This window comes from Scylla paramamosain, chromosome 17 (genome assembly GCF_035594125.1).
Source record: "Scylla paramamosain isolate STU-SP2022 chromosome 17, ASM3559412v1, whole genome shotgun sequence".
Lineage (NCBI taxonomy): Eukaryota > Metazoa > Arthropoda > Malacostraca > Decapoda > Portunidae > Scylla > Scylla paramamosain.
Genome location: NC_087167.1, coordinates 7,819,373 through 7,834,774, shown reverse-complemented (window position 1 = coordinate 7,834,774; position 15,402 = coordinate 7,819,373). Strand labels below are relative to the sequence as shown.

Here is a 15,402-nt window from a genome sequence, read left to right as displayed (position 1 = left end):
TCTTTAGCAATAGGAACAGTCCTGGAACTTCTTAATCACAGTTCATAATGCCAAGGTAATAACCCTTCAAAATACTAGTGGAAGCAAATAGCATATTTACACAAACTTAGTCTTATGACTGTTGACATCCACCGCATGTGTAGTGGTGCCTACTGACAGTCATATGGATTAGTTTTATGTAAATAGTATGTGTTATTTCTTTCCATGATTTTTTATGAAGGGTTAATACTTCGATATTATTATTGCTGCTTTTATATTGATATTTTGGAAATCAACTTAGGAGAAAGGTAATTAATGTGATAGAAAATAGGTATATTACAAGTAAAAATGTTTGGGAAAATGGCAAGGAGATTATGAGGGCTCCAATCAGCTCCCCTGCTGAAAGGGGGTAGAAGGCATAGGGCATAGCTTATCCTACAGTGATTATGATATACAGTAGGTTATATGACAACACAGTCATTATAACATACATCTGCAATAATGCAATGAAATTTTAATAAATATTCAATGGGAATAATGAACCAAAACTGGCATAACAGACTTGCCACTCATGCGGGCACTGGAATTTTAATAGAAATTTAATCTGAATAAATTAAAACTCGCAAGACTAACTCACCAGCTATGCTAGCTGCGGCTCACATCCGCCCCCTGTCCATTCCTCCCTTTTTCCCTCTCCTCTCCCATCTTTTGTCTTGCTTCAAACCTCTCTCACTGTCACCTCCCCTCACCTTCATCTGTCAGAGATAAGGAACAAGGGAGTGATACCTAGCCCTCTGTCTCCCCCTCATTCATTTTATGTATTTTCACTTTATCCTTTCTCACTTTCTCTCACTCTTGTATACATAATTACATTTTCACTTTCAACCAGCCTCATTCTATTTAGCAATCCTTAGGATTTATCTTACTTTCAGAGAGAGAGAGAGAGAGAGAGAGAGAGAGAGAGAGAGAGAGAGAGAGATATGGCTCCGATTTAGGTGGGATTTACTGTATGTATACACACAACACCAACAGTAGGTAAATGTGACCAATGCTTTTCAAAATAGCGCAAAATTTGGGGTGGTAATATGCGATACTCGGGATGATGAGAATTTAGAACAAGGTGTGAAACTCGGGAGGGTATTGTATGTATTTGTTGTTACTCAAATGTAGTAGTGCAAATGCGCTTTTTTTTTTTTTTTTTTTTTTTATTGTGGAATTTTTTATATTATCTGGTTCCATGGAACCAATTAATTTTTCCCATGGGTTCTTCAGTCACCATAACGCACATTTGCCATAACGAACACTACATCATGTTTGTTGTCCTGTACCCTACTGTTTATATATATATATATATATATATATATATATATATATATATATATATATATATATATATATATATATATATGAGGTACTGCATGGAGAAGTGAGGGAAGCACCAGTTTTTAAAAACATCTGACACCACAGTTAAAGTTTTCACAACTTCAGACTGCAATATTTTTGTTGTTTTAAAGCTAGAACCATTATTTAAAACCATAATGAAGCTTATGTAAAGATGAAACTCCCTGCATTATGTACAAAACCACTCATTGGATGACATTGTTTTACAATTCCAACTCAGACAAAAATGCAAATAATTAGTCAGCGGCAAGCACAGTGCACACGGAATGGCATAGCAAGGAGGACTGATGTATCCACTCTCAAGCAGAGATGCTATGAGTTGTAACACAATGCAAATTGTTGAATTTAGTCTAGCTAACACAATCACTTGGAACAAACTTTTAAAAGCTGTCACTAAACAAAATAAAAAGTATGAGAAAAGAACATCAAGCCAGCTAGTAAAATTAAAAAATAAAGTTTACTATTGGAAGAAAATTTCTTTAGTTCAGCAGGACATGGTAACTGTACCACTGCTTTCCACCACACTGGATGCTTACACCATTCTTTCACACTGGTGTGCCAAGCCAGCCTCAGTCACTCCAGATGCTTGAGTGAAATTTTTTTTCTTAAGACTTTCTATCATATTTCCACTGATGCTTTAGGGTAAGCGACTTGCTTGCATGAAAAAGGAAGGGTCAGAGTAGTAATGCAAGGTTGTAACTCCAAATCCCCTGAGGTTGACGCTTACCCCACTTCTCCACATGGCAGCTCATATATATAATGGGAAGGATCCCTACTTACAGCATTTCTTTGAGAAGTCTGTAGGTAAAGAGTAGATGATTAGGCCTTCTCATTCTGGTCTTCATGAATGAATATCATTGTTTATGTTTCTAATTATATTCCATGAGATGTGTTAGCTGCTATATCCTTTGCCATTTATTTGGGTGGGATATATTATGTGGAAAGAGTTCTTGGAAGAAATATGACATGAATGATTGCAACCTATCATCTCCTAGTATTTGATAATATTACCATTTCCGTGGCTTGCTTACTGCAATATTCATGGAATAGAATCAACAAGCCTACATTGTAGGCTACTATTGTTTGTTAGTGTGTTTCACTTGCATCACCATTTCACAATTCTTTATGAAATGGTGTTTCATGCACCTGCTGAAATGATAATTACCCACAGTGAGGTCTAAAGCACTGGATCAGGGGATGCTGTGAACTTATCATTAAACCCAGCTGTGACCTCACTGAACATTTCCCTTTGTGTCTCACAACACAAGGGAGGGCAGTCACAGCTTCCCCTCTAAAGACAACTCTCTTCCTCCACACAAAACTACAAGCACCTAATATCACACACACCCTTCACTCAAAATTTCAAAATTATCATGGCGACTCCTACACCAGCCTTGGAGTCCCCATCTGGGGAGGGGACCGCAAATGTCCCCAGGTTGGACTGCCCTTCTGACAATGACCCTAAGTGTTTTGACACCCCCCCCTCAACTTTTCTTCATTAACTTCTGCAGCATTTGCAGTCTAAGATCTAATTTTCAATCTGTAGAACACCACCTCTCTTCATCCAAACCTCATCTTCTTTTCTTCACTGAAACTCAGGTGTCTGAGGCAATTGACAGTAGCCCCTTTTCTGTTCCCTCCTATTTTCTCTATCCTCATTTTTTATTCAAAGCTGGATGTTACATTTATGTGCGCAATGACTTAACCTGCTCTCTTGTCCATTCTCTTGAATCTTCCGAGTTTCCCACCATCTGGCTACAACTACAGAGTCACTCTCAAACTAAATTTATCTGTGCTGTATACCTCTCACATAATTCCTCTGGCTATAAGAAATTCTTTGACTACTTAACTTCCAAAGTGGAGCACATTCTGACTCTCTTCCCTTTTGCAGAGATCTCCATTCTTGGAGACTTCACTGTTCGCCAGCAGCTTTGGCTTTCCTCTCCCTTCACTGACCATCCTGGTGAACTAGCCTTCAACTTTGCTATCCTCCACGACCTAGTGCAATTGGTGCAACACCCTACTCGTATTCCTGACTGTCTTGGAGATACGCCCAACATTCTTGACCTTTTCCTGAACTCTAATCCTTCTGCTTATGCTGTCACCCTCTCTTCTCTGTTGGGCTCCTCTGATCACAATCTGTATCTTGTCCTATTACTCCAATTCCTCCTCAGGATCCCCTTAGGTGAAGGTGCCTCTGGTGTTTTGTCTCTGCTAGTTGGGGGGGACCTGAGGAAGTATTTTGCTGATTTTCCGTGGAATGACTATTGCTTCCATGTCAGAGACCTGTCTTTGTGTGCTGAGCGGATAATAGAGGTGATAGTGTCTGGCATGGAGGCATACATTCCTCACTCTTTTTCTCGACCTAAACCTTCCAAACCTTGGTTTAACACAGCTTGTTCTCATGCTATACATGATAGAGAGGTGGCCCACAAAGTGTACTTAAGCCTTCCATCACCAGAATCTCATGCACTTTATATTTCTGCCTGGAACCATGCTAAGTCTGTTCTCCAACTAGCCAAAAACTCCTTCATTAACAGAAAGTCAAAATCCTTCAAGATCTAACTACCCTCGTGACTTCTGGCATCTAGCCAAAAATATCTCCAATAACTTTGCTTCTTCTTTCCCTCTTTTATTTCAACCAGATGGCACCACTGCTATCACATCTATTTCTAAAGCTGAACTCTTCGCTCAAACCTTTGTTAAAAACTCTACCTTGGACGATTCTGGGCTTGTTCCTCCCTCTCCTCCACCATCTGACTACTTCGTGCTACCTATTAGAATTCTTCACAATTATGTTTTCCATGTCCTCGCTGGCCTAAACCCTCAGAAGGCTCATGGACCTGATGGGGTCCCTCATATTGTTCTCCGAAACTGTGCCTCCATGCTTGCACCTTGCCTAGTCAAACTCTCAGCTCTGTCTGTCAACATCTACCTTTCCTTCTTGCTGGAAGTTTGCCTACATTCAGCCTGTTCCTAAAAAGGCTGACCATTCTAATCCCTCAAACTACCATCCTATTGCTTTAATTTCTTGCCTATCCTCAATAGGAAGCTTCTTAAACATCTATCACTTCACAACCTTCTATCTTCTATTGGGTTCCGTCAAGGCCACTCTACTGGTGATCATCTGGCTTTCCTTACTGAGTCTTGGTCATCCTCTTTTAGAGATTTTTGTGAAACCTTTGCTGTTGCCTTAGACATAGCAGAAGCTTTTGATAGAGTCTGGCACAAAGCTTTGATTTCTAAACTACCCTCCTACGGTTTCTATCCTTCTCTCTGTAACTTCATCTCAAGTTTCCTTTCTGACCATTCTATTGCTGCTGTGGTAGACGGTCACTGTTCTTCTCCTAAATCTATTAACAGTGGTGTTCCTCAGGGTTCTGTCCTGTCACCCACTCTCTTCCTATTATTCATCAATGACCTTCTAAACCAAACTTCTTGTCCTATCTACTTCTATGCTGATGATACCACCCTGCATTTTTCCACATCTTTTCATAGATGTCCTACCTTTCAGGAAGTAAACATTTCAGGCAGGGAAGCCATAGAACTCCTGACTTCTGATCTTTGTAAAATTTCTGATTTGGGCAGACCAAACTTGGTATTGTTCATTGCTTCAAAAACTCAATTCCTTCACCTATCAACTCGACACAATAATCCAGACAACTATTCCTTCTTCTTCAATGACACTCAACTGTCCCTCTCTTCTACACTGAACATCCTCGTTCTGTCCTTTACTCATAATCTGAACTGGAAACTCTAGCTAAAACAAGCTTCTATGAAGTTAGGCGTTCTGAGATGTCTTCGCCAGTTTTTCTCACCCCCCCAGCTGTTAATTCTGTACAAGGGCCTTATCTTCCCATGTATGGAGTATGCTTCACATGTCTGGGGGGTTCCACTCATACTGCTCTTCTAGAGAGGGTGGAATCAAAAGCTTTTCGTCTCAACTCCTTTCCTCTAACTGACTGTCTTCAGCCTCTCTCTCATCACTGCAATGTTGCATCTCTAGCTGTCTTCTACCATTATTTTCATGCTAACTGCTCTTCTGATCTTGCTAACTGCATGCCTTCCCTCCTCCCACAGCCTCGCTGCACAAGACTCTCTTCTTTCTCTCACCCCTATTCTGTCCACCTCACTAATGCAAAAGTTAACCAGTATTCTCAGTCATTCATCCCTTTCTCTGGTAAACTCTGGAACTCCCTGCCTACTTCTGTATTTCCACCTTCCTGTGACTTGAATTCCTTCAAGAGGGAGGTTTCAAGACACTTATCCTTCAATTTTTGACAACTGCTTTGGACCCTTTTCTAATTGGATTTTTGTTGCCCTTGGCCAGTGTCCCTTCTACATAAAAAAAAAAAAAACATCCCAGAGCACTTAGTTTCAAGTTCATTCTTGCATAGCTTATTGTGATGTATGCTGACAGAGGAGAGAGAGAGAGAGAGAGAGAGAGAGAGAGAGAGAGAGAGAGAGAGAGAGAGAGAGAGAGAGATTCATATAAAACGAAAAGACATCATTCCAAATTGGATGAAAATTCCCTGGATCAATAAGCCTTCTGCTCTCACTGAATGCATACAAATAATTTATTAAAAAGAAAAAATAAATAAATAAATAGCATGGGAAGTTATTGTTTAGGTGGATTATCAAATTGCCATTTTAATAGTCTAATATGTGTGAAGTAAAGGAGATAACTGAGATGAGATACTAGAATACTCGGTTATTGGAATCGCTTTAGATATTAGGATTTGGTGTAGTGCTAACTTGCTTAGCTATATTATGTTCATGATACTTATGTATGACATTTATGTTTATGAAAACTTATTCTCAGGTAATCATACTTAAGGAACTTCAAAGTTTTAGCTTGAAAACAAAGCCATGAAAGAGAGAATATCTTCATTATGAAATTGTGCTTTGTTTATATATCCCTTATACTTTTTTTTCTGCAAATGCCTGCCTGCACCTGTGTTAAGGGCTCTTGTGTGTCCACAGGAATCAAAGAACCCAGCATGTTGGTGTGGGGGTTCAGTATGCACATAGATTTGGTTTTGTCATCTGTGTTTTAAGAAATTTTAAGATGATCATGGATTTATTTAGTTATCATATGTGTTAAATGTACAAAATCAAAATAGGTACCCAAGTCTCTATATTATAAGAAAACAGGATCTTCTGTATAAATTGTATTACTCTGACTGATTATGAATTTTACAACTCTAAGGAGCATAATAATGGTTGCCTAAATGTGTTATTAATATCTATAAAAAAAATATTTTGACTTGATATAAAAGTCTCAAATTAGTAATTTAATTCATATATATTTGTGGAAAAATTAGCTAAATCATGTCAGTGTTTATCTTAGAACATTGCCTTTCAAGTGTATTTTGAAGAAATTTCAATTATTATAATGAGTAAATAATCTATGATGAATTATTGAAAAATTAATATTCTCTGTGTTGTTATAGGTCAAGGAGGCTTACATCAATTTCCTCAACCACTGCTACATTGACACTGAAGTAGAAATGAAGGAAATCTACAACTCCCACCACATCTGGAGCCTGTTTGAGAAGTCTTTCCTTGTGGACATGGCTCGTGTTGCCAATGCTCCACCAGACCGACGGCATTCTGACAAGTAAGTATGTGTTATTTTGTGTGTTTATTGATGCTCTTGCCAGCTTTTCTTAATGCATTTGATCAGTTATTGTATTTTATGGTATATAAGGCACATCCAATTTTGGGAGGCCTAATCTGGAAAAAATAAATAAAAAATGCAGCTAAACTCGTATTCATCATCCTGTCATCTACCATAATCATAGATTACTTTATCATACTCTTAATTCCAATCACTCATAACCTACTTGTTCTTCATACTTTTCCAAGCTCTTTTAACTTTCATCTGAATTTTCCTCTGAATTGGTTAATGTTGTTTGCAAACAGCAGCTGAATCAGACACCATTCTCTACTAGCAGCATTCAACAAACTCAGTCCTGAATTTAACATACCCACACTCATCTTCCCTATAATACCAACAATATGTGTTATATATCAGGATTAGATCCCCCATAAAGGGAGGTAGCCTTCATAAGATGTGTCTTGTCTCATTGTGTGAGTAAAAATACAGAGGAGGGGTTCTCTGTACCCCCTTTGCCTCTTCCCTTTTAGTCACCTTATATGATTTGCATGAAATACAGCTGTAATATTCACTTAAACAGGGAGATATAACATATCAAATAGATTGACTTGTGTGCTTTTGTTGTACAATAATTGAACAAGAATAGAACCAGTGACATTTCCAATGGATAATCTTAAAGATGTTATGAGGATCATTAGTGAATGCATCAGCTGCTAATGATGTGCATACACCGAAATACACCATTGTTTTCTACTGCAGAGGCCTGGAAAAGATTGTGTGTACTAGAAGACTGTAATAAAAACATTTCAGTCTTGAGGTTTTGGGGGGAAATACATTGGCAACACTACAGCTATTCAGATAGCTTAACATTTAATGTTTTGAAGTTTGCCATACTTTGCACAGTGAGCTCACTCATTTGTTTTCCATTTTTCTTATCAGAGCTCTGGAGAGTTACGTGATCAACTCCCTCATGACCATCATCACCACCTTCTTCAACAGTCCTTTCTCAGATCAGAGTCAGACCATCCAGGTGAGTTACTTTCACATCATGCAATGCACATATAACCATGTATCCAGCTACATATATACTGAGTACATTCTGTACACTCACATGTTATAGCCTCATGTAATGCATAGTCATTTCCATCTCTGTAGATTTTTTTTTTTTTCTCATAATTATAAGTAGATAGTTGAAATTACCAATTCCTTTATGAAGATATATTATGTTTAGTATTGAAGTATTTTTCAACGCATATAATGTTGTATGCATTGTTATTGTATTCTTATCACTCAGCTCTTTTTATTTTAATCAATTTAACCTAAATTTTCACTTTAAGTTCCCTGAGTTCATTATGAAAATACACATAGAACAAAGTTGACATTGATAGTGTACAGGCTCATACGTGTTAATTTTATAGCAAAGTATATGTTTAATTATGCCCATTTGGAATTTATGATTATATTTAATTGACAAGTTTCACTCAAGAATTATATCAATTATATAGATAAACATAGACATATAATTAACTTTTTTTTTTCCATGTGAGTTAATGTTTTCCTGTGCAATCCTTATATCTCTTCATTAAGCTGTGTTATCTCAGTCACTATCGTAATTGTATTGTGTATACATCTTTGTGAAGTCAGGGTGTAAAGTATTGAGCTTGAGACATCATTCTTTTATTTACTATTTATTTATTTATTTATTTATTTATTTATTTATTATTATTGGTATTTTTTTCAGTATATTCCTGCATCTTGGATGATACTTACTGAATTAGAGTAAACTGACAATTAAAGAGTTCATAGGCTCACTTTGCCTCATTGTCATAAATATATTGATTGTATCATTGGTAAATTGCAAAAAGAAAGATTCTGCATGCTCGTCTTAGCTTTTCTTGGGGATTTTGATCTGAACTAGAAAAGTGATGATGATGTATCTTCCATCAATTTGATTGCATTTTTTGCATGCTCTTATATCATTCCATGCCTAGACTCTAACATCTAATTGGGCTATTTGTGATTAAGATAACATGCATTACTTAATATTGGAAACTTGTCACAAAATTTGCCAGAATGAAACAGTATATTTAGAAGGTGCACATTGAAAGCATGAAAAGAATATTCCCCAATGTTATCAGGCTGTGTTTGAGAGGAAGCTTCAGCATCATCACAGGACTTGTTGCCTTGTACAGGATATTGTATTTCACAGGCTGAAATTTTGGTAATTGTTTTATCATTACATGTAGCTTTGATTTTGCTCTCAAGAAGTTGTCTTGTCATTTTCCATCATAGGATTTTTCATCTAAACTTTTCACTCTTTCCTTTACATGGACTATTGTGTAGAGTTTCTCTTGCTATATCAATCACTCATGCTCAATATGTTTGAACATTGACATCCACTAGTGATAACACTAATCCCGGTGTGAGCATCAGGTGATCAGTGAGTAACCAAGCAGCAGTCTGTTTTGCTTCTTAGTATATGAAAGAAAAAAAAAAAAAAAAAAAAAATATATATATATATATATATATATATATATATATATATATATATATATATATATATATATATATATATATATATATATATATATATATATATGATTGGCTACCTCCCTTTGAGGGGATCTCAGCCAGATATTTAGATAAATAACTAGATAGAAAAAGAAAAATGTATAATTAGTTGAAATGTTTATGGTTGCAATTTTTTAAATGAAAACTCAATATCAGTAATAGTGTTATGTGAAAAAATTTTCCTACGTCTTAATTTGAGCAAAATCTTAGAAAAGTAAGTTTTACTTACAATACTTATTTACAATATAACATTTTAATTCAAGCTGTAGACAGTATAAAAAAAGGCTTTGACAGTTTTTTCTAAAGCATCTAGAGAGGGAAATTGCAAAATTATTTATTGTCTCACTCTTTACCTTTACTTACTTTACTAAATCATTACCTCCCACAAAGAGGGTGGTAAGGGCATTCAGTTACAGGTATAAGCAACCCATAACTCTCACTGGTCTTGGTAAGCACCCTTTGGGCCTTCCTTCTCTCATACTTCAAAATGGTGTGGATCCCCACACTTTTCCTCACTCTTCAGAGAGAAGTGGTTACATTGTTGAATTATCTCACTGCATGCTTGCACTCTTACCTGCTTACAGAAATACCTGGATGAGGCCCGCGACTTCTGGGGACAACCTTATGTTCAGCAGTACAGTACAGAAGTATGCATGCCCATGTGGTCACACTTTGGCTTGCCTGTCTGTCTGTCTGATGCTATGGGGAGGGAACAGCTGGACTTAGTCATCAGAATTGGACACTATGATTTATATATTACAACCTTAATATATATTACCAACATTCTTCATTTTCAATCTCAACACATTTTACAAACATATTTTCCTAATTTTCTTTATTTAAACTTGTATATCTAATGATGACATCTTCAATTACATTACTGCTTAGACCCGTATGTGGAAATACGTGCTTTTGTTTATTTATTCTTTTTACAAAAGAGTTTTAGTGGTTATTTGAAATATGCAAAGTTTTGCCAGCTGTTTCCTAAATTCCCATAAAAAAACAAGCCTCACCTACTCACTCAATCACTCTTCTAGCTAGCTGACTTTTAATGTCTGTTTTTTGGTGCTTTATTAATAATTTTTATTTATTTTTTATTTGTATCTATTTTTCATTTTTTTCCATGTGTGCTAGAAAGCTTTACATAGATATATATCATGATTAATATTCTGTCCACTTCTGAGTGTTGTTGCTTTTTAGTTGCATTCATAATAGTGCTTTTATGCATATATACTTATGTGGCTGTAGTTCTGAATGGTCTCAATATGTGTGTTCATGAGAGCAAGAATTGCTGAAAATTGCAGAGGATGAAAGCATTTTACTTATTTGGCTGTAATTTTGAATGGTTTCAATATGTGTTTATGGGTGTTAAAAGTTATTAAAAAATGCAAAAGGTTAAAAGTATTGTACTGTTGTGGCTGCAGTTTTAAATGGTCTCTGTGTAGGTTCATATATGTCAAAAAATTATTGATAAGGGTAAAAGGTTGAAGGTATTAATCTGCAAAAGATAAAAGTAATACTATAACTATTAAAAAATCTGGCAGTGTTCAGTAACTTTATAGTGAAGTATAACTATGTAAAAATAATTACAGGAACTATTGAAGTAGACATGAAAACAAAGTTGTTTAGGATGGTGATATGATAATTTTGTGTTCACAAATTATACTTCATTGTTTTCAGTAGTATACTATGAAATCTTATGAAATTTATTCATTAATATATATATATATATATATATATATATATATATATATATATATATATATATATATATATATATATATACACACACACACACACACACACACACACACACACACACACACACACACACACGGCGGCAGCAGAGCTGACAGGACATGTTTCCTAGTGCTCTGTATATAGAAGGAAAAATAAAACTCAAATTGCTCACAGTGGAACAAGATATGTTATGAAGACACAGGAATACCTAGCTGGTAAATAGGGAGGGGAGAAACAGTATGTAAGTATAGTTATCCTGTCTCTAGGAAAGTTCGGTTTGGTTTGTTTACACTTTGGACAAACATAGTAGAGGGCGGCACCCCAAAAAGAAAGGGTGTCCTCTGAAGGTTTTACTGGTGAAGAAAGAGAACTAAATTATAGACTGCAGTGTAGAAAAATTTTGTACATGAAAGAAATGATGGACAAGTTATTGGGGAGAATAAAGACATTGGAGGCACACCAGAAGGAGACAGGTGAGGAGTTGGTGACTATTACAGCAAAGGTGATAGAGATGGAAGATAAAAATGAGAAGTTAAAGGTGGAAAGTGATTGTTTAAAGAAACAAATAAAGGAAAAATTAGAAACTGTTTAGAAAGGAAATGAGGAAATGTAGACAAGTGTAAAGGCTGTGGAAATGAGACAAAATAAGTGGTTAAATGAATGTAAATTTGAAGAAGAATCACTAAAGAAAATAATAAAACAAGAAGAAAATGAGAAACGAAACCTCAGACAGAAAGTGGTAAATGTCACTAAAGAAGAGAAAGAGTTAGTGAGAGAAACTGTAGAAAAATATAAACAAGTAATTGTATTTGGTTTAAAGGAAGAGAAAATAGTAAACACAATTTAAAGAGAGGAAAAGGAAAAGAACCTGTTGAATAAGTTACTGAAGAAAGTGATGGATGAAGACAGTCAGGTAGTAAAGGAAGTGGAAGAGTTTGATAGAACTGGGAAATATGAAGAAGAAAAAATGAGACCCATAAGAATAAGGTTTGCAACACAGGTACAAGCAGAAGTAATTAATCGGTCTTGGAGGTTGTCTAGAGATGAAAAATATTGGAATGTATGAGACTGAAAGTTTGAAGCAAAAGGAGCTTGTAAATAAGGCTAAAAAAAAAGCACAACTAGGTAAACACACACACACACACACACACACACACACACACACACTTTTGAAGTAATGGGGAACTATCTCAACTAGATCTACTATTTAAATAAAAAAGCAGAACTTATTGAAGTTGTCAGATTGGAATGCCTTTTGAACAAAGAGTGTCCATGTTGTAATAGAATCTAAGGTAAATGAGGAAAAAGAGATAAAAGGAAAAAGAATAGAATAGGGAGGTGCAATTACAGCAAAATGGTCTTTTCAAAGCTTAAGGAGTATTCTGAAGAGGAGAACTGGACCATGTTTTACAATGCAAGAGGGTATCCAAGAAGAAGAATGGGAGGAAATTCTTTAAATTTATGAGAAGAAACTAAATTTGTACCAAAGATAATAAAAAAAGGAGCAGGGAACAAAGACTGGTTCAGTATCAGATACACATTAGCAAGATCTGATTGAGAAGATGTATGAAAAGATTAAGAAACTGGAACAATTTACGGAATAGTTATATACTGGCAAAAAATAAATGTGTGAAACTCTGAGGAGAAAAGAAAATAGGAAAAGTAATTGAAAAATGTGATGATCAACCCAAGTTATTTTATAGATATGTGAATGGAAAGCTGAAAACCAAAAAGGAAATTAATAAAGTGAAAATAAGAGTCTTTTGTGACTGCATCTACTTTTAATTTATGGCAGAAAAATAACAAATGAATGGGTCTACGTAAAGTTTTCCCAAGTGAGAACAAACTTTTAAAATCTGGTGTCCCAAGAAAAGACAAGATATTAACTGAAATATAAGTAACTGAACAGAAAGTAAGAAATATGAGAGAGTAACTGAATGTAAGGAAAGCACCAGTAACAGATGAAATATGTTAGGTTGGATATTTAGGAAATGTAATAAACACATTGCAGAGAAAGTATTATTACAGAGGGGCTTCATGCTTAGCAACCCAAGTAGTCTGGTGAAACCCTGCTAAACTTGACATTCAGTGAGCAGAGAGTACTATGCCAATGAAAAAAAAAAATATGGCCCTGAGCAAGTCTACTATTTTCTCCTGAGTAGTTTTAAATTCTGAAAATAATGTCATAGTTATTAAAAGCAATCTTTTTATGAATGTGAACATCTGAGAAAGATAATACATGGTCACCAGATAGATAGAGAGAGAGAGAGAGAGAGAGAGAGAGAGAGAGAGAGAGAGAGAGACAGAGAGAGAGAGAGAGATATGTTAAATTGATAGTTAAAGGAGTCAACTTTCAATTACAAGGAAACATTCTTAAAGTTTAAATCAGTGAGAAATGAATAAAGAAGGAAATATGAATGGACAGTCTACTGGTTATGAAAATGTATAAATAGTGTGTTAATAAATGTCCTATAAAACTTTATAAAAGTTAGAAAATAGATGGAATTGTTTTAGTTTTATGTATTTAAAAAAAAAGAAAGCGAAAAGATGAAGGCAACACAGCTTAGGATACAGTTAAAGGAGTGTGGGAAGAATGAATAGAAGGCAAGAATTGGTATATGTAAAAATGTAGAGATGGAACAAGAATGAATGTAGGAAACTAAAATTATTTCTCATACTCATAAATAACGTAGTGAAACTTCAGAAAATACATTGAAATGGATAATTTGAATATAACATTAGACATTCTTTGCAGTACAAGTAAGTAAACACAGACACAATGTATGAGACAAAAATTATTCAAAGTAGCTTTTAGAGAGAGAGTAAGAGGAAATAGCATGAAATGTACAGATGTCAGTGAAATGCTACTTAATGATGGAACTGTGAACTTAATTATCTTAACAGCGTTGTTTGCATAATAAGTGCATATGTCTAAAGTGTGTTATCAGATTAGCACCACATGGAGGAAGAAAATTAATAGTTCAGAATAACAATAATTTTAGAGGATTCCTTGTAGTAGATAAATCTTAGATGATGCATGATGTAGTTGGGTTTTGTATAGAAAAGGGAATAATAAGTGTTGATGTACATATTCTGCTAATAAGTATAGATAAATGAAGGTTAAAGGGATGAGAGGCCACAGATTTTAGTACGTCACATGTTAAGAAAGACATGATTACCTTCAAGATCGAGGTCTTTATAAAGGCTTTTCTATATCTAATAGTCAAATAATTACATTAACAGAGTTTAGAGCGTTTTTATGAGTAAGGAGTGGAAGAAGATATCTGAAGATCTCAAAGGAAAGATTATATTAGAAATTAAGAAATGGGAAAAAAATTACAAATTACAAAATGTCCTGAAACACCAAACAAATTTAATTAGTAATAGGGAATATGAATGATAATAAAAGAAAATGACAGATTAAATTAGGTAACCTGTAATTACAAAGTATATAAGGGTCTTAAAAACCTAATAAACCAAACAAACAACAAAAAAAGGTATAGCAGGGCATTATAAAAAGAAACCAAGCAGCAATTTCTTTTTGTTTCTTAAGACAGCATCACTAACCCTCTCCATTTCTAGACCAGGCAACCAGTCTTTGTCCAGCTGCTGCATGCTGTGTACAGAGTGAGTCAAGCAGTCATGGGGCATCAGAGAGTCAATGTTGAGAACTGCATCAAGACCCTAACAGAAGTAGGTAAGTAAGGCAGGCAACCTGAATAATGAAAACAATAATGTAGAGCCACATTAATTTACTGCTCTGCCTAGTGTTTGAAACTCCATCTTTGGTTGTATGTAAGCTGTCTCTTGGTCTGTAGTTGGTTGTATGTTTATATATTCTTGTGTATGCCTTTGACTGGGTTTTTAACATACTTTTGACTTCATGACTTCCTGTGTTATTTATTTGTTGATAGGAAAGCTGTGCGTGGAGTGATTGAACTGTGCAAAGAGAGCTCTGAATGAGAGAGGAATGACTGTGCAGCGAGCATAATGATTATATATGATACATGTGAATGAAGAGCGACAGTGGTGATTGCATGAAAAGGACCCATGGAAGGGGGATGTGCATGCATTTGGCAACGGCCCATTGT

At 35.4% G+C, this 15,402-nt stretch overlaps 1 protein-coding gene across 1 annotated transcript in view; it reads left to right on the top strand.

Annotated features, from left to right (window-relative positions):
- Positions 1 to 15,402, top strand: part of LOC135108414 (inositol 1,4,5-trisphosphate receptor type 1-like) — a 151,472-nt gene that overhangs the window by 93,584 nt on the left and 42,486 nt on the right. The window contains 4 exon segments of the mRNA XM_064019369.1: positions 6,834 to 7,000; positions 7,940 to 8,030; positions 10,156 to 10,218; positions 14,894 to 15,008. Of these exon segments, the coding sequence (XP_063875439.1) occupies positions 6,834 to 7,000; positions 7,940 to 8,030; positions 10,156 to 10,218; positions 14,894 to 15,008 (436 nt within the window).